Source organism: Labrus bergylta, chromosome 13 (assembly GCF_963930695.1).
Source record: "Labrus bergylta chromosome 13, fLabBer1.1, whole genome shotgun sequence".
Classification (NCBI taxonomy): Eukaryota; Metazoa; Chordata; class Actinopteri; order Labriformes; family Labridae; genus Labrus; species Labrus bergylta.
This window is the reverse complement of record NC_089207.1, coordinates 2,425,444-2,448,487: the sequence shown is the minus strand read 5'-3', so window position 1 is coordinate 2,448,487 and position 23,044 is coordinate 2,425,444. Positions and strand designations below refer to the sequence as shown.

The 23,044-nt window shown below is 39.1% G+C and overlaps 3 protein-coding genes across 5 annotated transcripts; 1 reads left to right on the top strand and 2 right to left on the bottom strand.

Annotated features, from left to right (window-relative positions):
• The first annotated feature begins 269 nt into the window (after positions 1 to 269).
• Positions 270 to 4,829, top strand: ube2al (ubiquitin conjugating enzyme E2 A, like). Its single transcript, XM_020648726.3, has 6 exons — positions 270 to 453; positions 2,463 to 2,543; positions 2,666 to 2,691; positions 3,200 to 3,289; positions 3,373 to 3,461; positions 4,018 to 4,829. Exons 1-6 carry the CDS (start codon positions 410 to 412, stop codon positions 4,144 to 4,146), a joined length of 459 nt encoding a protein of 152 aa, XP_020504382.1. The 5' UTR covers positions 270 to 409; the 3' UTR covers positions 4,147 to 4,829.
• Positions 4,830 to 6,871: 2,042 nt separating this feature from the next.
• Positions 6,872 to 10,538, bottom strand: ing1 (inhibitor of growth family, member 1). Of its 2 annotated transcripts, none has more exons than XM_020648759.3 (4): positions 10,389 to 10,538; positions 9,150 to 9,337; positions 8,717 to 8,865; positions 6,872 to 7,835 (listed from the first exon to the last, which is right to left on the bottom strand). In XM_020648759.3, exons 2-4 carry the CDS (start codon positions 9,286 to 9,288, stop codon positions 7,194 to 7,196), a joined length of 930 nt encoding a protein of 309 aa, XP_020504415.1. In that variant the 5' UTR covers positions 9,289 to 9,337; positions 10,389 to 10,538; the 3' UTR covers positions 6,872 to 7,193. The 2 variants fall into 2 exon arrangements, with proteins under 2 accessions (XP_020504415.1, XP_020504417.1); XM_020648761.3 differs by having other exon boundaries at positions 10,385 to 10,530.
• Positions 10,539 to 11,883: 1,345 nt separating this feature from the next.
• On the bottom strand, positions 11,884 to 22,373 carry naxd (NAD(P)HX dehydratase). Of its 2 annotated transcripts, none has more exons than XM_020648757.3 (11): positions 21,319 to 22,373; positions 19,520 to 19,960; positions 18,509 to 18,659; positions 18,362 to 18,407; positions 18,193 to 18,281; positions 16,038 to 16,146; positions 15,217 to 15,267; positions 15,009 to 15,113; positions 14,773 to 14,893; positions 14,199 to 14,322; positions 11,884 to 12,480 (listed from the first exon to the last, which is right to left on the bottom strand). In XM_020648757.3, exons 1-11 carry the CDS (start codon positions 21,935 to 21,937, stop codon positions 12,330 to 12,332), a joined length of 2,007 nt encoding a protein of 668 aa, XP_020504413.2. In that variant the 5' UTR covers positions 21,938 to 22,373; the 3' UTR covers positions 11,884 to 12,329. The 2 variants fall into 2 exon arrangements, with proteins under 2 accessions (XP_020504413.2, XP_065817965.1); XM_065961893.1 differs by lacking the exon at positions 21,319 to 22,373 and adding an exon at positions 20,616 to 20,851.
• Between the last annotated feature and the right edge of the window lie 671 nt (positions 22,374 to 23,044).

Here is a 23,044-nt window from a genome sequence, read left to right as displayed (position 1 = left end):
CCCCGTTTCAGACGATACCCATAATGGCAATAAGGGGGGGGGATAAAGAAAATATTTTAAATAAAACAATGGTTCGGTTCATATATGTTGTGAAATTAAGTTAGAGTTTGATTTTAAAAAATGTAATTATTTGAAGTTGTCGAATATCTGTATTGATAACTTGTTGTCCGATAATGATTTTTTTAACAGAAGTAGAAACTACCCCCCCCCCCCCCCCCGCTATCCCCGGCAGTTGGTATCGTCCTGTAAACCTAGCTGGTCTGACCGGAGAGGCAGGATTAGAGCGACGGGAGGCGGAGGGAGACGCTGACGGTGTCAAATAACTATTTAACTCAACATAACATTTTTATTTTATTAAACTCCCGTCAAACGTGTCGCTGTTTTCGATACGTGTTCCAAAAGTTAAACCATGTCGACCCCGGCCAGAAGAAGACTTATGAGAGATTTTAAACGGTGAGTTGTGTCGATGCTGATTTTATGATTTGTCAAAACACAGCTAAGTTAGCCTAGCTAGTTAGCCTAGCTAGTTAGCCTAGCTTCCGTCGAGTTGGCGGAGCCGAACATTAATATTTTAATATAACTGTAAATATGCTGATTCACAGGTAGACACAGTAAAACACAAACCTAACCCGACATTTAGTTTACCATGTTAATAACATGAAACATTACACTTCCGTTGATTTAGGAGAGAGGTTTACCGGAGACTAGAAGCTAACGCTGCTAGCTGATATGCTAACAGGCTAGTCGCCACAGATAGGCTTGTAGCTAACTGTCGGTGTTGTTATTCTTCATAAACATGATTTATTTCAGCTTATTTAACGTTAAATGTCACTGAATTCAAGCCTGTTATTTATTTATTATTTATTTAAGTAATCAGCATCACACAGAGTGGGTTATTATCCACATTAAGTTAAAGTGTCCCTTAAAAATAAAAATAAACTTTATTGACAGCTCAAGAAAAACAGGAAAATAATTATAAAAAAATAACAAGAAGTTAAAAATCAAACATATTTACATCAGTTAAATAAATGGAGAAAAAATAACAAGTTAAAAAGTGAACCTGGTAGGTGTTTTATATTTATTTATTTATTTATTTATTTATGGATGGACAGGGTCTCTGTAAAAACAGACCCAACCACAAAAAGTGTCCTGAAATCTGCTTAATACTAACTGTGTATATTTTTTTGTTACTTTGGACACTTGAAATCAATCTGTACTTAAGTTCTTATAGTAAATCAAATTAAAAATGGGTATATTTTAAGCTTGGAGAAAGATATTCATGCAAATTTCAATAATTGTATTCATCCACATCTGTATTCAAGTTAACCTGGAGACTTTGGGTTCCTCCTGTTTTTCATCTTATTGTTAATTTCAGAAACCAGACTTAAACAAAACTGAATTTTTTTACATCATCCTTTAAATTCTTCCAAACCTTTCTGACGGTGATCTGTAAAGTTTTAACACTTTCCAGGTATTGGGAGTGGTTAGTTGAGGGAAGCTTCAGACAGGAAAGAATGAAAAGTATTTCATTTCTAAATACACTTTGAGTGTTACTAATTTAAGTTTTAGAATAGAATAGAATTACTTTATTGATCCCAAACTGTGAAATTGTGGCGTTACAGCAGCAGGTTATCCAAACACACAATATGAGCAAAAAACACAATATTAGCAAATTTAAACACAATATAATATTAAATACAAAGTAAATAAGCACTAAAAACATCAAAACTAATAATGTGAATATATACAACCAGGATTTAACTTAGCATTAGTCTTAAATATGAAAGATTAAATGTAAATGTGTAAAAACAGAGTTGTAAATGGGCAGTATTGACATAGGGAGCTGTGTAATCAGTGATACATGAGTTAAAGTGCAGGAGTGTAGACAAACAAACTTGTCTTGTAGACTTGAAGTTCTGCAAGAAAATAGTATTACAATTATAAAACTGTATCAGTACAAGGATGGATTTACTTTGTATTTTCTACCATTTAAGTTTTCTTTTGTTACTCAATATTATCGTTGTAAAAAAAAAAAACAAATACCAGAAATTATAAATCTGCTCCTCCTAAATGATTCAAAGTTAGCTAGGACTTCTAAATGGCCACAGTGATAGGGTCTCTGTCGCTTGCTTGTGTAAATATTAATCTATGATGAAAGTATATGTTGGTTAAACTTTAATTAACAGAAAAGTGGTTAAAAAGAAACAGACGTTTGTTCATGTGATGGGATTTGTTTAAAGCTGATAACTGATGTTCTTTTGATCACGTCAGTCTTCTTCAGGGTTAAAGGTGCAAATCACACAATCAAACATTAGTGGAAAAGTAATCAAAATTGTTTGTTTTAAAGCCAGCAGGAGGTTGAGTTGATTTGAAATGTTGTACTTAGCTGTGGTTCATAAAGGGACATTGGGTTAAGCGCTTTTGTTGTAACTGTTTTCTACTTTTTTTATTATGTCATAAAGGCTACAAGAGGACCCTCCAGCTGGTGTCAGTGGTGCACCATCTGAAAACAACATCATGGTGTGGAATGCAGTCATATTTGGGTAAGACACTGAAGCTGAACTGTTTTATTATAGTTTTTCTGAACCACAGATCTCATACATCTTTTGCATTAAGGAGCAAGTAATGACAGAAGACTTTTTTTTTTCTCACTCTAACCTCACAGCCCTGAAGGAACTCCTTTTGAAGATGGTAAGTCGTTTACCCTGTTCTTGATTTATTAGTTACTATAGTAAGGTGTACTGAAACTATACTGTATAGAAAATCGTGTCTTACGTAACGTAGATGAATTGAATTGGTGCTGGTTGCCTAACAACCCCATACATCATTTTTTTATCTTACAGATTTGTGTCAAAGTGATGCATCACCATAATGTCAGACTATATTAATCTGTAAGACTCATAAATAAACTAGAATAATTGCACTTTTCACCATTTGTTATTATCAATTAAGTGAAAAAAAACATATTGAGGTCATAATTTCTCAACAGTTTGGCTTCATGCCACCCTGTATAAATACAAATACATATAAGTTTTCCTTGAAGATCCTTCCTCTGAAGTTTTAAAATCCTGTAATATTCACATATTTATATAAGGTGTTGGTTTTTCCGGTTAGGATTAATGGAAAGCATCAAAAACATTCCACACCACAAACACAATCATGTTTTAATGACTTTTGTGTGTGTGTGTCTTTATCAAAGGTACATTTAAACTCATTGTAGAGTTTACAGAAGAATACCCCAACAAACCCCCCACAGTACGCTTTGTGTCAAAGATGTTTCATCCTAATGGTAAGAACATCTTTTCATCTTTCAGACGCATTAAAAACATTTTCTGCTGTGAGCGGTGTTTTAACTGAGCTTTTTATCCACAGTCTATGCAGACGGCAGTATATGTTTGGACATCCTGCAGAACCGCTGGAGTCCAACTTATGATGTGTCCTCTATTCTTACATCTATCCAGGTAAGGAGTGTGAATGAACAACATGATCATAAATGTAACTAATGCAGGATCGCCTGATTTTACTCGTAAAAATCTGACATGTTGATTTTGACAATCCTATCTTTAACATTGAAAAACTGCAACCACGACTTAGTTAGTGTTTTTGATAAAGGATTGAAATAATATATGGTGCATCAGATTTTGAATAAATTGCTCATTTTGCAACCTATGAGCCGACAATTGTTACTTTTAAAGTGATCTTGAAGTTAATGTGAAGTCATTAGGGCTGCTTTAGGTTTTTGTTTTCAGGATCAAATCAGTCGATAAATGTTAGAAAGTTGTGTTAGAAAAATGCCCATTTAAAAATCCTAGAGCCTAAGGAGCATCTTGTTTTGTCAGACCAGCAGTCCCAAATTCAGAGCTGCTCAGTGATAATCACAGAATACTAAAACTTTAAACCAAGCTCTAAAGTGTTCGTCATGGACCATAAACATTTACAGATGAGTGCTTATGATGATCGGGTGTTGGTTTTTTCACTAAACCCCTCTCACCTTGAGTGTCGATTCTTTTTCTCCAGTCCCTGCTTGATGAGCCAAACCCCAACAGTCCAGCCAACAGTCAGGCCGCTCAGCTGTACCAGGAGAACAAGCGGGAGTACGAGAAACGCGTGTCGGCCATCGTAGAACAAAGCTGGAGAGACAGTTGACCTGACCGTCCTCGTAGCTGCTCTCTCAATCGTGAAGCTGTGTGTGCTGCAAGTTTTAGTGGAGTACCTCTTCATTTTTTGGGCCCCCTCCTTTTTTGATTTTAAGCTTTTATGCACTTTACCTCCAACTTCCCCTTCATATTTTTTTTTCTTTTTGCCCATCAAGAGGAATCTATTTTTTCTATTCTACCCTCATTATTTTTCCATTTCAGGGGAAATGTGCTGAATCTTGCCTTGTTGTTTTTTCAGTATGGACTTGTGGGCCATTACCCCAAAAATTCTGGTGTGTTCTTACTTGCTGTAGTAACTCCCCCTTGACTAATTATGTGAACTGTCTTGGAGGGTTTATCAATTAAGTCCTGGCTCCTGTTCTGTTGTATTCCTTATCCTCAGTTTGTTCTCACCATGCAGTTTGTCTGAGCTCTTTCTCATCCCACCTGTCCTGTGGAGAACGAGCAGCCCGAGCATCACAGACTTTAACTCAAATCAGACATCTTTACACCTTGTCTTTTGCTGTGTTGTGAAATCTTGTTACATGCATGACAGAAAGAGTGTATTCATGTTCCTGTTCAGTACTCATGTATATAAAGAAAACCTGCAACTGAATTTATGTACAGATTTTGCACTGGTTGTCTCCCATTGTCATTTTTTTCAGCCCTTGTAAATAAAAAAAGGCAAAGTCATCGTGAAGTTGAACATTTGTTAATGTGATTGTATATATTTTAAAAACTACTTTAACTAAAAACAGATCATTCTTACATTGACAGGAGTCAATACTTAATGTTAAATATCAGTTTTTTTATACGCACACGTCGTCATTTCACACTAACAAATGGCATCATATAAAATGCAGAACTTCAGGTAGAGCAAAACAATTAAACACTTAAAACATTGCTTCAATAATCATTCATTTAAAATGTATAAAATCCTCTAACTTGCCCCGTCTTAAATCATCTTTTATTGATGTGAGTATGTGCACTGTACTAGCAGCATTAAAGGAAGAACGTGCAACCTTTTGATCCAGTAGATGTCGCCCTTGAGCACCAGCATAAAAAACAAAAACAAACTGCTGTTAGGAGATATTCTGAAGCCTCCGCTCTCCTGCAGCGACGCACCTCCAACGCTCTCCACTCCAGTTCAAATCTGCTGCAATCACCTGTGGTCTGCATTGTTGTTAGCATGCTAATGTTAGCACACTTTGGCTAAGTCGTAGCTTCACATAGCACATAAATTGACAGAGAATGACCGAGATCTAAAGACACTTAAATGAAATTCAAATAAGTGAGTAGACGATGTTATTCTTCTTTTCCATGTAAACACGGCTCCAACAACAATACAGCAGGCGGTACTCTGGCTTCTCACTCACTGTAGACAGTCATGACTCAGACATTAACACAGGATATTCTTAATTTCAGCTGTATTTATGTGTAAAATGTCACATTCTTCCTTTAAATTTAAATGGTCAGTATTCATTTATTCATAAAAACTGTAATATAATTCACCCGTATGGGTAAGGACAGGTTAATGTTTTAAATTAATCACATGACAATTTGTTTATTATTTAGTTTGAACTTCTCCTGCTGTCCATAAAACACAAACAGAACCTTCTTCAATGTGATATTGTCATGCAATCATGTCATGAGTCTTCTGTTTAAAAATGCATTAAGATTTTATTAGAATTCTGCAGTCTAAGATAGACACCTGAAGTATCTTCAAAGAAGTATTATTTGAACTAACTCACTGTGATAATTTCCATCTACTGAGACTCAGCAAACATTGTCCACTGAAAAACAGATTTGCATACCTCACAATAACAAACTGAAGGTTTCAACTTTTTTTACTGCTGGAGTTTCTTTTTAACCTTTTCTGAACTTAAGCAGTCACAACATGGAGACTCTACAATCACCAAAATCACTACAGGAGGTGATCTCATCATGGCCAGTAGTGACAGAGAGATTAATATACTTCTGGATATCTGACTATCAGGTGCGAACCTAACTTAAACCTACATTACCCGACTTGTCTTAACACTCAGAGGACACAGTTGATGAAAGTGAAAACATCGTCAGCCTTTTATTGGCATGGTGAACTTGTTAGCAGTAGTTTTCTTTAATACCCAGCAGTTATAAAACCTCTTTATGTGTGGTTCCAGCTACCTGATATAAATGTGATATATCCAACCTTCACAACAGGGTCCTAAGACGCTGACTAGACTCTTCTCCTCTGTCGCCCCCCGGTGGTGGAATGAACTTCCAAACTCCATGTGATCTGCAGAGTCCCTCTGCACCTTTAAGAGAAAGCTAAAGACCCAGCTCTTTCATGAATACCTACTAACTTAATGATGATGGTCTCCATATTATTGATGATGATGATGGTAATGACGATGGTTTTTGTTTGATAACGACGACTTATAAGATGGTTTCTATACTGATTAGAGCTCTCAAGAACTGCCCTCAATGTTGTGCTTTGCCTCTGGTCACTTCCTGTCAGCACCTGTGTGTCCAATCAGACTCAAAGCTGATCGTTTGCTCTTACTCACATTGTTCCCTTTTTTCTAGATCCTTGCTTGTGTTGTTCTTACTCTCTGATGTACGTCGCTTTGGAGAAAAGAGTCTGCTAAGTGAATTGTAGAATATATGCTGATAACTCTTCAGCCGTTTTCATTCTCTTTAAGCACCTTCAAGAGATTCTGAGGACCCTTTCTATGTCTCAATGATGAAAATACTTGTTTGTTTGGAAATGTTTTATTTGGCTAATTGAGCACAATTAAATGGAGTGGGGTTGATGTTGCATGCAAGATGAAAACAAAAGGGGGTGTGTAAGTGCAGGACAGCTGGTTACATGTGTCCATTTTGTTAGAAACAATCCCACACCATGAGGGAGCAATCCTGTTCTCAGCTATGCAGCAAGTTACAAAAATAACTATTTACAAGATCCCTCTCATCAAATCAATTTCCTTTTTTAAACACACAGACAGTCAAAAGAAAACAGAGACGAGACAGATTTATATTTTAGACAACGCTGTGAATCAGAACCGATGGATCGAGCTACCTGTTGTACGCCCGCTCCTTCTTGGCCCTCTCTAAGGCCTTGTCCATAGTCTTCTCGTTCTCACCCCTGCACTTGGGGCAGTACCATTTCCCCTTCGGCTTATGATGGAGCCCGACACAAGAGAAGTGAAACCACTCGATGGGACATTCATCGTTATCGCAGCCGATCATCTCGCCGTACGACACCTGCTCGCACAGGCAGTACGTCGGCTCATCTGGATCTATGGGGAGGTCTGGAGGTGACACCTCTCTCTCTGACTTCCCCTTCGACCGCTTCTTCTTCTTCGAGGACGTTTTGGCCCTCTTTTCCCGCGACGCCCCGACCCCGACATCCTCGACGTGCTCCAGACCGCCGTAGCTCTCACGAGTTTCTCCGTTTTTCTGACGCCTCGAGCGCTTCCCCCCGGATTTGTCTCCGCCCCCCGAGCCTGGGGTGACCTCGTCGCGCTTCTTCTCGCTGTGGCTGGTTTTTCCCGGAGTGATGGTGGCTGCCACCGCTGCGGGCGACATCAGGGACGCCGCGGTGGGGGTCAGAGACGCTGCTGTGGGAACGTGGCTCTCTGGGACTTCTTGGGAGGAGGAGAGGAGAAGTTCAGAGTGCCAGTCGATTTGTCGCGTTCGGTTCTCGACCAACTCCACCTGAAACAAAGAGCAAAGATATATTTACTGTTAAGAGCTTAATGCTGCTGCTGTCTGCACATGAGAAAGACTAAAAACTTGTTAAAGAAAAAATCAGTGAACACAAACTTGTCCAAATCTTATGCTGTAGTGGCCTACCTTGAATTCATTGTATGATTAGTTCAGAATCAGAATCTGGGTTTATTGCCAAATACATTTACTCACAAAAAGTGAGCGACAGAAGCGTGATAGAAGATATTTTTTGTGGAATACTTGTGCCATGGAATTAAGAATGTGTAGTTCACTTTCCAGATTTAAATTTTTGTTTATAAAAATGGTGTTTAACAAATATAAAAGGTCGTTTTGATTATTTTTTGTGAGTGTGACTTCTGTTTTGTTTTTTTGTTTGTTTCATTTGTTTTGTTTTGAAATAAATTCTTGGAACAAATTTTCTTCTGATGTTTTTTTTTTTTTTGGAACCAAACTGTCTTAAATAATAAGATCTGTAACGAGGGGAGGTGTAATAAGATGAAGCTTCAGCGTACACCTTTTCAATCAAAGTGTTTTTGTTTTTTCTTGACCGATATAAATGATTACTACTACTACATGGTGGAGTACATGGACTTGGTGTATTGGTGCTAAACAATGAACAAGGAAATAAAGCAGAACTAGCAACAACTTAAATAATACAGAATAAGAAGATATTAGAATGTATAAAATAGAATTTAATACAAATAAAAAACACAAGATGTACAAAAGGTGTAAAATCTCTAAACACAATATTCTTCTGTTTATCTCAGGAATAAATTCATCCATGTGTGTTGTGTACATTCTTATATTTTGATAATATCCAGAGATACAACTTACAATTTTCTTTGGGAGATAAAAGATAAAAGTCGTACCATTTGACCAGCGATCTGGATCTTCTCGTCTCCGAGCTCTTGACTGCGAATCAGCGCCCTCTGAATAGATAACTGAAGCTTTCGCCTCTGAAGCGTGTCAGATTCACGGCGATATCGTTCGTAACAGTCGTCGAGCTCCTTCAGAACATCTGCCAGAGAAAAATCACGGGGAAAAAACTGTGAATTTCAAAGTAACATGCTTTTAAACGACATCCGATCTACTTCAGTATGTTGGACGTCAGTGTCAGTCATGTCAGAGTGCTCAGCTACTGCAGCTTTATGCTTTTAGTGTTGGAAGGGATCACAGTTGATCCTCTGATCACCCCCCCATGGTGATCCGTGGGTCGATGGCAAATTTATAAAGATGGTGTTAAAACTCTGACAACAACAAATCGATGTGTTGTTGTTGAACATCTGCCTCTCACATCCTCACCTTGATACCTGGCATCGATTTCTTTCATGAGGGACACACTCCTCTGCAAATCAAAAGGCAGCGATTCCACCAGGTCCAAATACTCCTCCACATAATTCACAACAACATGGCTGGGGTCGCCATTGGTCGGGTTCAACATCGTGGAGCTGTCTGTCTTCACCCCCTGGATATATTTTGGGTACCTGCTCCTGTAAAAAAAAAAGAATAATAATGAAGATTGTGAGATCTAAACTGCTGCTATTGTATTCTCTTTGGCATACTACTCCTAAAAATACTTCTATCATGTACTCAGCTGTTTGTTAAATCAGCTGCATTGTGTCTGCTGTCTGGTGTTGCAGTTAAAATAATGACTCTAATCAGAAAAGGGGGGAAGGGGGGAAGGGGGGCTGTTATGGAGTCAGCCTCCTTTTGGTAATTGCTACGTGTACTTTGAATCTGCCAACAGAGAGCTGGCGAGATTGAGACGGAGGGAAATAACAGCGAATGGAACAAATATTTAAAGATGGTGACTACAAGACTTCAGCACACAAAAGATTCGCATTATGGAGTATTTACGTTTTGAATGTGCTGCCAGGTTTTCTGTGAAAGCTAGATAAAAGGTTGATAGTGAGTTAGCATAGTGCCATTTCAAAACGTTAAGGATATGCATGATGAAAAAAACCCCAGAATCAACTGGAAAATCGACCTCTAACATGTTAACTGCTTATTTCGTATGAGATAAAGGAATACGTGTTTTACGACGTTTTAGTCATTTTACGGCAACTACGTTACAGTTAACAGCTACAGCAACGTTAACAAACTCATTTATAATCTTTGCAAGTTTGGGGGTTTTGCTAACTGTTACATTCAGAAATATTGTTGTATTACAAAGTGGAGTTTTTATAAAAGGCTGTTTGGTTTTCTTTTCTTTAATGTGTCAAAACACAAAGATTCACAAAAACCAACACGCAGGAAAACAGCCGCTTAAAATGACCCACTGCCAAATCACAACACAGTTTAATCACTAAGAATACAGTCCAGCATTAAAACACGCCAGCTGTTATAATAACATCATCATTTTGTCACTTTTTAAAGCGGACTCTGTGTTAGTGCTGTTAGCTCAGTTAGCTTCTTCTATTAGCGTTTCCAGCATAAAGCTGTTAAAACATTCAGCTCCGGAAATAAAAAACATTCAACCGAACTTCAATAAAATTATCAAGTTGGAGGCAAAACTGCTGCAAAACACACTTACTTACTTACTTAGCTTTTTGGATTGTGGAAGTTTTTTTTCTGTGTGTTAAAATGTTAGCCACTCCGTGAGGCTGCCCTTGCTGCTGTGGCTAACGCTAGGTCGTGTGTGTGTGTGTGTGTGTGTGTGTGTTTGGAGTTGACGACCGTAGAATGGTATGGAAGGCGGAGAGTGTCATTATTCCTGTTTGGAAGGCGGAGAGTGTCATTATTTGCCTCAAGATTTCACACAATTTTCATGATTTCAGACACATTTTACGACGTCTTATTGGGCATATTTCTTGTCTCGGTGGAGCACACATAAAAGCCGCTTTCTACACCGTAAATTAACGCTAGTATTATTAGTACATGATGAGGTAAAAGTTAATGCTCTTTTAACTGACATAAATGTATAGCAGACTAATAGCGCCACTAATTGCCCCTTTCAACAAAGTTACTATTTTTCTGGATTATTGTTGTTTAAAGTCTTTATATGTGATGTTTCACACTTAAATGTAGAAATCAAGTATATCCTCTGAAAATAACTCTGTGAGTCATGACTGTCTACAATGGGTGTAACACCCGAGTCCCACTGTCTGTGATGTTTTCAGAGTCCTATCTTCACTTTGTTTACATCGCCTGGACGGCCGGCTGACTCCTCCCCTTGTGTATAAAAGTTGTTTAATTGAGGGACTAGAGAAAAGAAGAATAACATACTGTACTCACTGCTTAACTGTGTTTCTAGATCACGCTCATTTCAGGTAAATTTACATGCAGTGTGAAGATACCAGCATAATAAAGATCACTAGCATTAGCATGCTAACACAACAATGCAGCGCGAGTTGTTTTGGTTTCTTGCTGGTGCTCAAGGGCGACATCTGCTGGATCAAAAATAGCATATAAAGCCTTTAAAGTAAAATTCTGCTCCTTACGCCATGAAATCCTTTTTTAGCAGATAGAAATCTAAATGTCTTTGTAGCTCTCAAGTGTTGTGAAAAGTCCTTGTTTTTGTCTACGGTAAGAAGCTACAAAAAAATTTCTTATGGGGTCCTCTCCCACTGAATTGTTCAAAAGTACTTTACTATTTAAATAGTCTTAGTAAGATTGTACTCCACTTCAAGAGTGAAGCAGTTTCAATGTAACTCATGATATAGTTTAAAATCAGCAAAAAAAAATGTATGGTGTAAAAAGGCACCCGTTTTCAACAGGATTTACTCACTCTAATGTACTTAAGCATAAAGAACCAGGCAGCCTTTTTGACAAATTATAAATCTTTCAAATGAATCACATACTATAAGAGGCTATATTGGCACTCATCTGTATAGCAAGCTTGATCAGCAGCAGCATGTGTTGGCTGCTAGTTTAAGTGCCTGGGAAAAAATGATTGCTCTGCACAACTGTTGCACCGCAAAGAAGCCATAGCAACAGCCACTGCTTGTCTGTTTAGTCTGTTGACCATTACCTCACCTTCTGGCAACAAAGTCACATTTCAATAATGTAGACTGCTTCAAAGAAGTAATTCAAAAAGTCACTCGAACACAATCTTATTTATTTCAAAATTGAAACAGGTTTCTGATTAATCCTTCTTAGCTTCTCTCTCAACATCTCTTTGGGAAAAATGTAGCTACCCCGAGATGTTTGGTATCCATAACAATATCAGGTCCTTTCAGGGCTGCACAAAAATAAGTCATTGGCATAGGCAAGTACAGGCTTTAAAATAAATATTCTGCATCAGACATATCTGCCAATATGACAGGCAAATTAGATGACACTTAAATTATTATTTTTAAATAATCAATCCACCACATCCCGCCATAAAGTAGTCTGCAGTATGCACGTGTTACGTCATGGAAGTGTTAAGTGCTTTTATATTTTTTCTAGTAAAAGTGTTCATTTATAAAGTCGTCAAATTGCCAGAATTAGGAATGCATGTATACATTTTTAAAAACAAAAGTTGAATAAATGTGTATGTTTTCAACTTTCAAATAGCTTCTTGAAGGCTGAGCCGATCTCCTGGATCATGTCTGATGTGGTGGTGGACCTGCCATGTCGCTGAAACGCTTGACTGTTGCACTGTCTTGTAAGAGAACAGGCTCCATATGCTGCAACCACTGACGGATTCACACTGCAGAGATGTAAAGAAAAAAAAAAAGAGATGGATTAGGGGAAGAAACAGGACACATGGGTTTTAAACATTACTTTCAAAAGGATCATACTGATGCATTCAGTTTGTGTATATAAAACATTCAGGATTCAATCAATGAATCTGTCTTAAATTCCCTTGATCTTTGAATCTATAAAATATAAAGTGGTGGAATGTAATGTTTCCCACAGAGGATGAAGAAAAGTTCAACCTTAATTTAATGTATTGTTTGGCATTTTTCCTATAAAAAATAAAATATCTGTCAGAGCAATTAGATTTTGTGGATAAAGTAATTTTTTAAAACTTTTATTCACAAAAACATGCACACACACACACTCAAACAGGAAAAAAGAGATCCAAACAAGAGGGGAACTGTGGTATGATACAGTTTTGCGAGCAGATTTAGACAAAAACAAACAAACAAACAAAACAAAAGGAAAAGGGTCAGTAAATAAAAGGAATGAATTAGAAAGAGGGACAAAAAAAGTAAATGAGCAAACAGGACAAAGAAAAACATGGAGGACAGTATAGTAACAAAATGATGTAAAATAAAACTGGTGGGATAAGTTGTACACATGGCGTTATTTGTTTGTTTTTGTTTTGTTTTTCACTTTGTATGGCTGCTAACATGATGATTGCCAAATACTGACTGTTTGTAAATTATATTCAAATTGTTGTGCTGATTTCCTCTCTCCTCCTCGTTTACCTGCCTGGTTCTGCTGTGGCATCAACTCACCGGCATCAAAATGGTGGTGAGGATTGTGGAGTATATTTTGTTGAATTCTGTGAGTTGGTTTTTAAGTGTGACTGATTGTTATATAAGAATAAAGTAACTTATGGCTACCATTGTTTCAGCTCTACAATATATCAAAATAAGGGCCTCCCCCTCTAGTCAACTGGTACTGTGACCCCAAAGTGCAGTTTGGTTGACTAGTTTAAGAGCTCTGTACCTTGGCCCTGGTATTGGAACAGATGTTCTTTGGCATGATACAGGTGCACATGCACAGGCTCAAACACTTTAACACAACATGGACATGACATATAACCTAATTGATGCGACCGCTCCTCTCGACAATCATTTTAAACTATGATATGAAAATAATTAATTGCAGCACTTTTCTTTGTCCTTTCATGAATGGGACCTTTTTTTTTTTTTTTCTTCACTTGTTTCACTCAGGATTTTGATTTGAGTTATTTTACACAACTTACATGCACTTCCTTTGTTTAAATTGCGCACCTTCACTTTTTACAATACATTGTCTGTTCACAAAGGGTTCAATGTTGGTCCGATGCAGAGGTCGAGTGTTTACTCAACCCAATAGAATTCAGAGATCTTTGGGAAAATCCGCAACTATCTGGTATTACGACGTGATTATGTATGCACAAAAAGGTAAACTTGCTCTGGCCCGGTTAGTCCTGGAGCAGTGTGAGTGCAGGCCAGCCAGAGGAGGAGAACAATCATACTCTGGCACTAATGGACCTAGTGTGAGTGCGCCCTTACTGTGACTAAAAATTCACTAGATTGACGTCGATATTATTTCAGTTTCAAGACCTGAAATGAGTCGTTAGCTGTGGCTGCTCTAAAGCGATTCAATTACTGTTCACACCATATTTAAAAAAAATCTTGATGTATATGATACGATTGTCTAAATTGAGCTATGAACAACTCTAAACATGTTAAACATAAAGCAGATTATCACCTTCTGATCACTCCAGCTGCAGAGGCAGAGTGAGCCCAGTGTGCAAACACTCCCATAGAGCCTGACAGAAGATCACCTTGTCCCCCACATCGTCTCCCACTGCCCTCCAGACTGCACGTGAAAACTGAAAAACAAGAAGTCACTTTTCAGATGACTGAAAACAAGAAAGAGTTTCTGCAAAGTAATATCTACAATTCACTTAAAAGACGCTTTTCCCCAAAGCGACGTACATCAGAGAGTAAGAACAACACAAGCAAGGATCTAGAAAAAAGGGAACAATGTGAGTAAGAGCAAACGATCAGCTTTGAGTCTGATTGGACACACAGGTGCTGACAGGAAGTGACCAGAGGCAAAGCACAACATTGAGGGCAGTTCTTGAGAGCTCTAATCAGTATAGAAACCATCTTATAAGTCGTCGTTATCAAACAAAAACCATCGTCATTACCATCATCATCATCAATAATATGGAGACCATCATCACTAAGTTAGTGGGTAATTTATATAATATCACAGTATTGATTCACAGGAATGGGGATTGGTTGGTAAAAACTTTCTAAACCTGTTTGATACAAACCTTTACTGCCATCAGTGATGACATCTTGTTCTCCTTTTAGCACCACAGTCAGGTTTCCCATAGCTACGCTGAGCTGCATGAGGCTGTGCTGATGATCACTGCTGTCCATGGGCTCACGGTTCTGTGAAAGGCAACACACACACACACACACACACACACACACAGATGAAATAGAAAGGCACTCACATTAACATTCATTCATTTTACAACAGACTCGACTCTGCTGAGAGACCCACCAGTGCCTGATATAGTCGGGTGAACTCCATGATGTTAGGAGTAAGGATGCCCTTATGGTACCCTTGAATAACAGATGGCTGCTGTGTAACAAGCCATAATCCATCCTGATGAAACACACACACACACACACACACACACACACGGTCAATGTGCATCTCTTTTCAAATACAATCCACATCTGTTTAACAGCTGGAACTTGAGACTTACTGCATCAATGACTATAGGGATATCTCTTGTTTTAGACTTCTCTATGACCTCCTAAAGAAAAAAAAAGAGCGGGAAAAAAGTATTAGTATACATTTCCTCCAAAAGATAATTCATCAGTGTTGGTCTGAAAAGCACACTGTATTTTTTTATTTAAAGGCTTTATATGTGATTTTCTGATCCAGCAGATGTCGCCCTTGAGCACCAGCATGAAACCAAAACAACTGGCGCTGCATTGTTGTGTTAGCATGCTAATGCTAGTGATCTTTATTATGCTGGTATCTTCACACTGCATGTAAATTTACCTGAAATGAGCGTGATCTAGAAACACAGTTAAGCAGTGAGTACAGTATGTTATTCTTCTTTTCTCTAGTCCCTCAATTAAACAACTTTTATACACGAGGGGAGGAGTCAGCTGGCCGTCCAGGCGATGTAAACAAAGTGAAGATAGGACTCTGAAAACTCTGAAAACATCACAGACAGTGGGACTCGGGTGTTACACCCATTGTAGACAGTCATGACTCACAGAGTTATTTTCAGAGGAGATACTTGATTTCTACATTTAAGTGTGAATAATCACATAGAACGTTTGAATCATCAGTACAAAAGATTTCTCTCTTTACTTTGACATTTCCAAAAGTCTACAAGTCATGCGCTCTGAGTCTAATTAAAAATGTTCACAGTTATCAGTCAGAGAGTCACAGACATGAGGAGTCGTCCTGTGTAGCCTACAGTCATTGCAGTCTTTTATTTCATTATTTATTAGTTTGGTATGTGTACATCAGCTGGATAAGAGAGACACATTTTGAATATATTCAACATGCCTTGACTGTTTTCAGTAGCAAGCCTTCTCTTCCTAGACCTGGTCCCACCACAAGGCTGTGCAGTCTGGGGAGCCATTTCTCTATCTCTTCCACTGCATTAGGACTGTCCCTGGATACACACACACACAGACACAGACACACACACACACACACACACACACACACACACACACACACACACACACACACACACAAACAGAGACAGATATATGTGTTTGAATTCACAAATAAAAGATTTCAGACTGTGGTTATGCTGTTAGACCTTGCACATTAAACGATCCTGAATTACATTTATAAGAATAGAGACACACACAAGTTGAGGACCAGTAGGTGTACCAGCCTCTGTAGCTCACAGTATTTTCATATCCCGTTAATAAGATTTGAATATTTGCAGAAGCTTGTACGGGTAATTTCTGATGGGATATCAAAATCCCACATTCATCTGAGCCTATTTAAATAATGCATAAAAACAAATGTATAATTGTGAGTTTGTAAGGCTCACTGAGCTACAACTAATGCATTGTAATATATCAGCCCTGCATTCAATGTTTCCTTGATCAACTAAAAAAAGGTAGTTGAAGTTAATCTGTTTCATTTTATAGAGACTTGTTTTTGTTCTTTCCTCCACCCTCATTGTTAAAACTGTTGAGGACAAAATAGTAATCATACACTGCAGTTCCTAAATGACTCCACACCTCTCAGTTTCATCAACGTTTTGAATCAGTGAGCAGCGCGATTGACTGCAAGTGACAAGTCCCCTCCTGAGGGTCTGCTGCTGCTGCAGGACCCAAAGAAAAGAAAAATAATAGCTTCGCCTCTCCCTCCATCCTACCCACCAACCCCAAAACCCCGGCTGCAGTCAACTACCCCTAAAACATCATCATTACACAACCTCTCACCTCTCACACCACAACATCGTTTAACATCAACATATTCAACACAGACACACTGCTCAACTCCTCAACTCTCTTCTACCTCTCAAGTCCCCTTCACAAAGCACCTTCTCTCTATTGCTTCTTTCACTTCTTGTATCCTTTCTTAGGTATTCCATATAGTTTTGTAGTTTTGCTGGTTGTAGTCTGATGTGTGTCTATTGATGTCTTAGTATTTTGCTGTCTTTATTTATTATTATTCATCTTTTTTTACTGTATTTTAGAGTTGTTGTCCTGACCTTGTCTGCTTTGTTTTTTTGTGCCTCATTTGTTATGTATATGTCACCAGTTTGTCACGCTATTGCACCTAATAAAAAAATAAATATATATATATAAATTTAAAAAAGTAAGCAGCGTGATTATCAAAATAACTTTACATACAACAATGTGAGACTTATAACAGCTGAAAAGAAAAAAATCCTGCACACTACTCTTGCTTAGCATCACTTATTTTATTTTTTAAAACACACGATTTCATTCCCTCTGAACCTTTGTCAACTGTGTTCAGCTTCACAGGGACCGTGTGGTTCTTTCTAATAAATTGGTGATGCTTAGCAAGAGTAGTGTGCAGTTTTTTTGTTTTAATTTTTTGTGCTAATTTGTCGTCCTACTTAAGAGATAGTTGGATTTGCAAACACCTTGAAAACAGATTTATAACAGAAATGGCAACATTTTTCCTAAAACACTATTATAACCCTCATGTTATAAATCCTATTGATTTAACATGATTTGCAACAACTCTTTTAAAACACTTCTAAAGTGTTATTATGTGTTAGGCAGGGATCTACACCACACACACACACTACTATAAATAAAAGGCATGGGCGTCGTTACCTATAGTTTTAAACTGAATTTTGATGCGTTTGACAAACATTTGCTGTTCTGTTTCACGCCTTTCTCATGTATTATTGACATGTATCTGGTATTATGTTTATACTTATGGCTACTCAGTGTTTGTCAGAAACTTGAATAACTGTGCTGCTGCTGCCAGGAGACTCAAGAGAACAAATCATTTTAACCTCAATGAGCTTTTCCCTGTTAAATAAAAGTTAGATCAAATTATTTAAAAGTGACACAAACACACTTTATCACACATCTGTCATCCCTTTATAAACAATCAAAGTATTGGGATCAATTGAAATCTTGAAAAAGGATAAAGATCTGTCAAAATGACAAAAGAATTCTGAACAATAATATTTGGGTTACAGTGGACGTGTACTTACAGAACAGGATGCACTATGAGCTCCGGGCTGTATGATTTGATCACAGGCGCAGCTTCTTTGGTGCAGAACACATGGGACAGGTCAGCCCCCTGAAGACAAGAAACTTTTTCAGAGTCAGTAAAAAAATCAGGATAAATCTGTGAGGAGCACGAGCAGAGTGATTACTTACTGCTTTTAAAGCTGAGATGGCAGCAAAGTATGGAGCTCCTGTGTAACTGTAGAGAGACAAACAGAAGAATTAGGGTTAAATGTTCTATGGATTAAAATAATGGATGAAGCTGACATAACAGACAAGTTGATTTTCTGTTAGTCGTACTCTTGGCATCCTCCAATGATCCCGATGCGTCCATCTTGTCCCTTGTGCTTTTTGGACGTCAGTGGAGGGATTGTGTTCTTTACTAGTGAGAGAAGGTCGTCATCCATGCCTCTGTGCGATGTAGAGCCCAGACTGTAGTAGCGGTCAAACACTGAGGAAACAAATATAGTGACAGTCTATTTATATTTGACATTACATTGACACAATTTAAAAATATATCTTCCTTACATGCACTCTGTGAGTAGTTACACACTAAGACTTTTTCTGATAGTCCACTGCACAGCTCCTACATCACACCTTTTGTACATTTTGTGTTTTTTCCTTTTTCTTTTTTATATTTTTACTATTTTATATATTGTATTAGCTTCTTAAACTGTATTATTTAAAGTCTTTATCTGTGATTTTTCACACTTAAATATAATATAAATCAAGTATATCCTCTGAAAATAACTCTGTGAGTCATGACTGTCTACAATGGGTGTAACACCCGAGTCCCACTGTCTGTGACTATCTTCAGTTTGTTTACATCGCCCGGACGGCCGGCTGACTCCTCCCCTCGTGTATAAAAGTTGTTTAATTGAGGGACTAGAGAAAAGAAGAATAACATACTGTACTCACTGCTTCACTGTGTTTCTAGATCACGCTCATTTCAGGTAAATTTACATGCAGTGTGAAGATACCAGCATAATAAAGATCACTAGCATTAGCATGCTAACACAACAATGCAGCGCGAGTTGTTTTGGTTTCATGCTGGTGCTCTGCTGGATCAAAAAAAAAAAAAATCACATAAAGCCGTTAAGTTGTTGTTAGTTCTGCTTTTTTTTCCTTGTTAATTGTTTAGCACTAATACACCAAGTCAAATTCCTTGTTTGTGTAAATGTACTTCAAATTGCTATACATAACAAAACACTCCAAAAAAACATTGAATTGATTTGACAGTCTCATTAAAAACCTTTACATCACTATGCTGTTTTCACCTCCAGGCTGCACACATGACACCCACACTAATACCTAATGCCTGAGGAGCAGAGGTCGAGAGACGACTCTGCTGGGTGAAACAGTCTCTCCGGGGCGAGGGGTGCTTGACCTGACCGGACTGACCACGCGGACACGACGGGGAGGAGGAGGCACTGGAGTTGACGGGAGCACGCGCAGCAGGAGGAGACGCTTTAGAGGGAGCGGCTGCAGAGGAGACGCTGGAGAACATCTGGCCGAGCATCTGCAGCATCTGCAGCTCCCTGGCGTGCTCCATCTCTCGGCGCCGGTCTTCCGCCTGCAGCCGCCGCTCCTCCACCTGGTAGAAGTTGTCCTCGGCCTGAGCGCTCTGCTCCAGGAACTGCTCCATTAGTTTCTCCACGGGGAAGTTAGCGCGCCGCTTTCTTGGTCGTTTCGGCGTTCTCGCTGATAGGTTGCTGGTTGGCTGGCCGCTGTTTTGTGACCTCATCGAAGTGCCTGAAGGAAGAGAAGGGCGGGAAATAATGTGAAACATCTTCAAGCAAAATACAGTCAAAGAAACTAATTTTGGAAATCACATAAACAGTCTAAATCAGTGGTGTCCAAACTTTTTTTCTTGCGGGCCAAAATTGTCGTGTTAGAATCGCTCGCGGGCCACAGGTTTAGTTTTTTAAAATATAGATGAAAAAATAGTAAAGCTTTGTAGATCAGAATCAAAAGGCTCGCTGAAGAAACCCTTTAATAAAAGGAAATCAAATATTTTGATTTCTTCGTTCTACTTTATTTGTTTTTTTCTCAGAGCCTGTAACGTGGTTCATTTAGCTCAGGTCATTAAATGGTTAAACAACAGTCCACTTGTTTGCAAAAACTTTGCGTACGTTTTTTTTCATAGTTTACAAAAAAAATGTGGGAAAATAGTAAAAGCTGTAAATCAGGGATGGCCACATTCAATTTATTCTCCCTGCCAAAGGGCCAAATTGTAGAATACAAAAACAATCAATTATTTAAAAAAAATCAATTATGTCTCAAATTTAACTCAAAATATGCCAGTGATCAAAAATGATTATGGACATATTTCTGGTTTTCATGATTTCTTGGCAGATTTTGTCACATTTTCTTCATGTTTCCAATTCATTGATGTGTAAAAATTGACCTGAGGGCCACGTTGAGGGTTGATGGGGGCCGCATGTGGCCCCCGGGCCGCCAGTTGCCCACCCGATATGTAGATTTAAAAAAACAACAACATACATGTTACTAAACATTTTCTATTTTAGGAATATTGTCCAGCCCTAGTTAACATGAAAAGTAAGATAATGTGCCGATCTTAATCAAGGGCGCCAAAATCTTCTGATTCTTCATTTGAAGTCACGGTAAGGCGACATGGACCAAAACTCATATCTCCATATTGATTAGCGATACTCGATATATATCTATATGTATTTTATTAACAGTGAAAACATATGGAAAAATAAATTACCTGTTTGTGAATTTAAAAAGTAATATTCTAAAATAAATGTTCCTTAAATACAATAAAAGAGAGAGAGAGGAGGAGCAGGGTGAAGAGGGACAGACAGTCAGTCATCATCAGTGAGATGAGGAAAAGGTGACCTGGCATCTCTGTGACGTTATTTTAATGCCACATAAACTATATCCATATTAACGATATCATCTTACCCTATATCTTGTTTGAATATAAATCAATATATCTTAAAAACTCGACATATCGCCCAGCCCTAAGTCACGGGCCGCAAAAAATCCCCTCAAGGGCCGCAAATGGCCCTCGGGCCGCACTTTGGACACCCCTGGTTTAAATCCATGAAGTGAAGAAGAAGTGAGTGTGTGGAAGGAGAACTTACTGTTGCTGCTGACTGTGACTTTAACAGGAACAGAGATGGGAACAGTTGGGTATTCCACCTTGACTTCAGGTTCAGCAGGTAGAGGACACTCCCCTGTGCTCTCTGAGAATCCATCCTGAGCATCCTCTCCATCCTCCTCCTCCTCCAGGCCCTCCCCGGCCTCCTCTCCTCCCGCCCCGCACTCTATGAACTCCTGGGGGTCAATGACCGGCCGGTTGCTCAGAATCCTCTCCATGGTGTCGTAAAACTTGCAGATCTTGTGGTACTGCCCGTTGTTCCGCAGATTACCCTCCTTGGCCAACAGGTACTGCCTCTTGAGGCTTTTGATCCGCACCCTGCATTGTTCCGGGGTGCGTTCAAAGCCCATCGCGCCGAGCCGCCGGGACACGTCGCGGTACACGAAGCTGTTTCGGAAGTTTCCATCCAGCGCGGTCTGGATGTCCTGCTCCCCCCAGATGTTCAGCAGGGTCCTCGTCTCCACGTCCGACCACAAGAAGCCCCGCGTTGTGTTCGCTTGCATTGTGGATAAAAAAAAAAAAAAAAGGCTCCACTTGTCTCCTCCAGCACAGAAATGGAGATGCTGACACTGCGGATTATCACACCGTTTACCCCCAAACATCCACACCGCCCCGTAAAGGTACCGAAGTAGGACTTATTGGGGTAATAATTAAAGTTTTCAACTTGGGAATCATTATAATATCTTATTGGTATGAACTCTTTTAATGCTAACTGAGGGCTAGCCGTCTGTGTTTATCCTTTTCACGTCGCGATCAAAGTGCGCAGCGGATCACTTTGAAGTGAACTGACCGGGGATCAGTGCTCCGAGCTGCTCTCACAACTCAAACCTTCATTAACTGACCTCTGATCAGTCCTCTGAGGTTAACCTTCCTCCGCCCATTCTCTGGACGTCCGCGGGGTCCTAGCGCCCCCCCGCCCGTTTCACACGACCTGACAACTCCTCGACCTGCATCAAAATGCTTTACAGCGTGAAGCTAAGCTAACTTAGCTACAAGGAATTAGCATTTAAAGACAGAGTTACTCTACAGTAAGTCTCCATTTACCTTTTTTGTTCAAACAGAGCATAGTGGAGAGAATCGACAGCGTAAGTGTGATCAAGCAAAAGGCGAGCATCTGAATCTGTGGCGGCATGTTGTTGTTTTTAAATCTTTAACTCTCTTGAAGCTGTGGCCCCTTGGAGCCCCTCTTCTTGTTCTACTCGGTTCTTCTTACCTAAACTGGACCCGCGTTTCAACGCTGACAGCTGCTGCACACATCTAGTCCTGATCATGAGGCTTCTTCTTCTTCACCAACAACAAGACACAGACCGTGCTGCCTTTAAGTGCGCCTCGGACACCGCAAAGCTCGAATGTTGAAATCCGGGAGCAGGCGAGCAGGCGCCACTGCTGATCAGCCAAAAGCGGAAGTTACTTGAAGCTGCACTTCTTCTAATGACCGCCAGATGATGGTTAGCAAACGAGGGCACTCATTTCCCTACAAGGACACTCTATTAATATTCATTTAACAACAAACAAACAATAACTGTTTCAGAAATACATTTGTTCCCTTGTCCACCAAAGCCCTCAACAGTACCTAAGCTGTAATGTGTGTGTGTGTGTGTGTGTATGTGTGCATGTATGAGGTGGTGTGAGTGTGTGAAGATGTGAAGATGTACCTGCACTGTTTATCACTTTTTTTTAACTATTCCATATTTATGGTTTTAGTAATT

Bases quoted from the DNA above. Each gene is read 5' to 3' on its own strand.
- ube2al (XM_020648726.3), top strand. From the start codon at position 410: ATGTCGACCCCGGCCAGAAGAAGACTTATGAGAGATTTTAAACG. The intron at 2,692-3,199 runs GTAAGTCGTTTA...TCTTTATCAAAG, and splicing joins AGGAACTCCTTTTGAAGATG to GTACATTTAAACTCATTGTA. The intron at 3,462-4,017 runs GTAAGGAGTGTG...CTTTTTCTCCAG, and splicing joins CTATTCTTACATCTATCCAG to TCCCTGCTTGATGAGCCAAA.
- ing1 (XM_020648759.3), bottom strand. From the start codon at position 9,288: ATGTTGAACCCGACCAATGGCGACCCCAGCCATGTTGTTGTGAATTAT. The intron at 8,866-9,149 runs GTGAGGATGTGA...TTTCTCTGGCAG, and splicing joins AATCGATGCCAGGTATCAAG to ATGTTCTGAAGGAGCTCGAC. The intron at 7,836-8,716 runs GTACGACTTTTA...TCTTTGTTTCAG, and splicing joins TCCAGATCGCTGGTCAAATG to GTGGAGTTGGTCGAGAACCG.
- naxd (XM_020648757.3), bottom strand. From the start codon at position 21,937: ATGTTTGGGGGTAAACGGTGTGATAATCCGCAGTGTCAGCATCTCCAT. The intron at 18,408-18,508 runs GTACGACTAACA...GTCTCTCTACAG, and splicing joins ATCATTGGAGGATGCCAAGA to TTACACAGGAGCTCCATACT. The intron at 14,323-14,772 runs GTTTGTATCAAA...CTTGTTTTTCAG, and splicing joins CATCACTGATGGCAGTAAAG to TTTTCACGTGCAGTCTGGAG.